Source organism: Penaeus monodon, chromosome 15, assembly GCF_015228065.2.
Source record: "Penaeus monodon isolate SGIC_2016 chromosome 15, NSTDA_Pmon_1, whole genome shotgun sequence".
NCBI classification, from domain to species: Eukaryota; Metazoa; Arthropoda; class Malacostraca; order Decapoda; family Penaeidae; genus Penaeus; species Penaeus monodon.
In genome coordinates this window covers 27,619,508-27,619,710 of record NC_051400.1, presented here as the reverse complement: position 1 = coordinate 27,619,710, position 203 = coordinate 27,619,508, and the positions used below count along the sequence as shown (strand labels likewise).

Here is a 203-nt window from a genome sequence, read left to right as displayed (position 1 = left end):
TTCACGAAAGCATTAACTGGATATTTTCCATCAGACACGGACTAACACAACAGCGGAAGTGCTGACCGGCGCAGAGAGCGGAGCGGCCGTCCAGCGCGCGAGCACCAACGTCACGGAGCCATTCGTGATTCCTACTCGGAAGTACACCGTTCCAGGGTGTCCTTGTGCCAGGTTGTGTGAAAGAACAACTGATTTTAGTTCCG

The 203-nt window shown here is 53.7% G+C and overlaps 1 protein-coding gene across 1 annotated transcript in view; it reads left to right on the top strand.

Annotated features, from left to right (window-relative positions):
- The window catches only part of LOC119581883, an 11,971-nt gene that overhangs the window by 4,309 nt on the left and 7,459 nt on the right, over window positions 1–203 (top strand). The window contains exon 2 of the mRNA XM_037930043.1: window positions 35–171. Within this exon, the coding sequence (XP_037785971.1) occupies window positions 35–171 (137 nt within the window). The remainder of the gene's footprint in view (window positions 1–34; window positions 172–203) is intronic.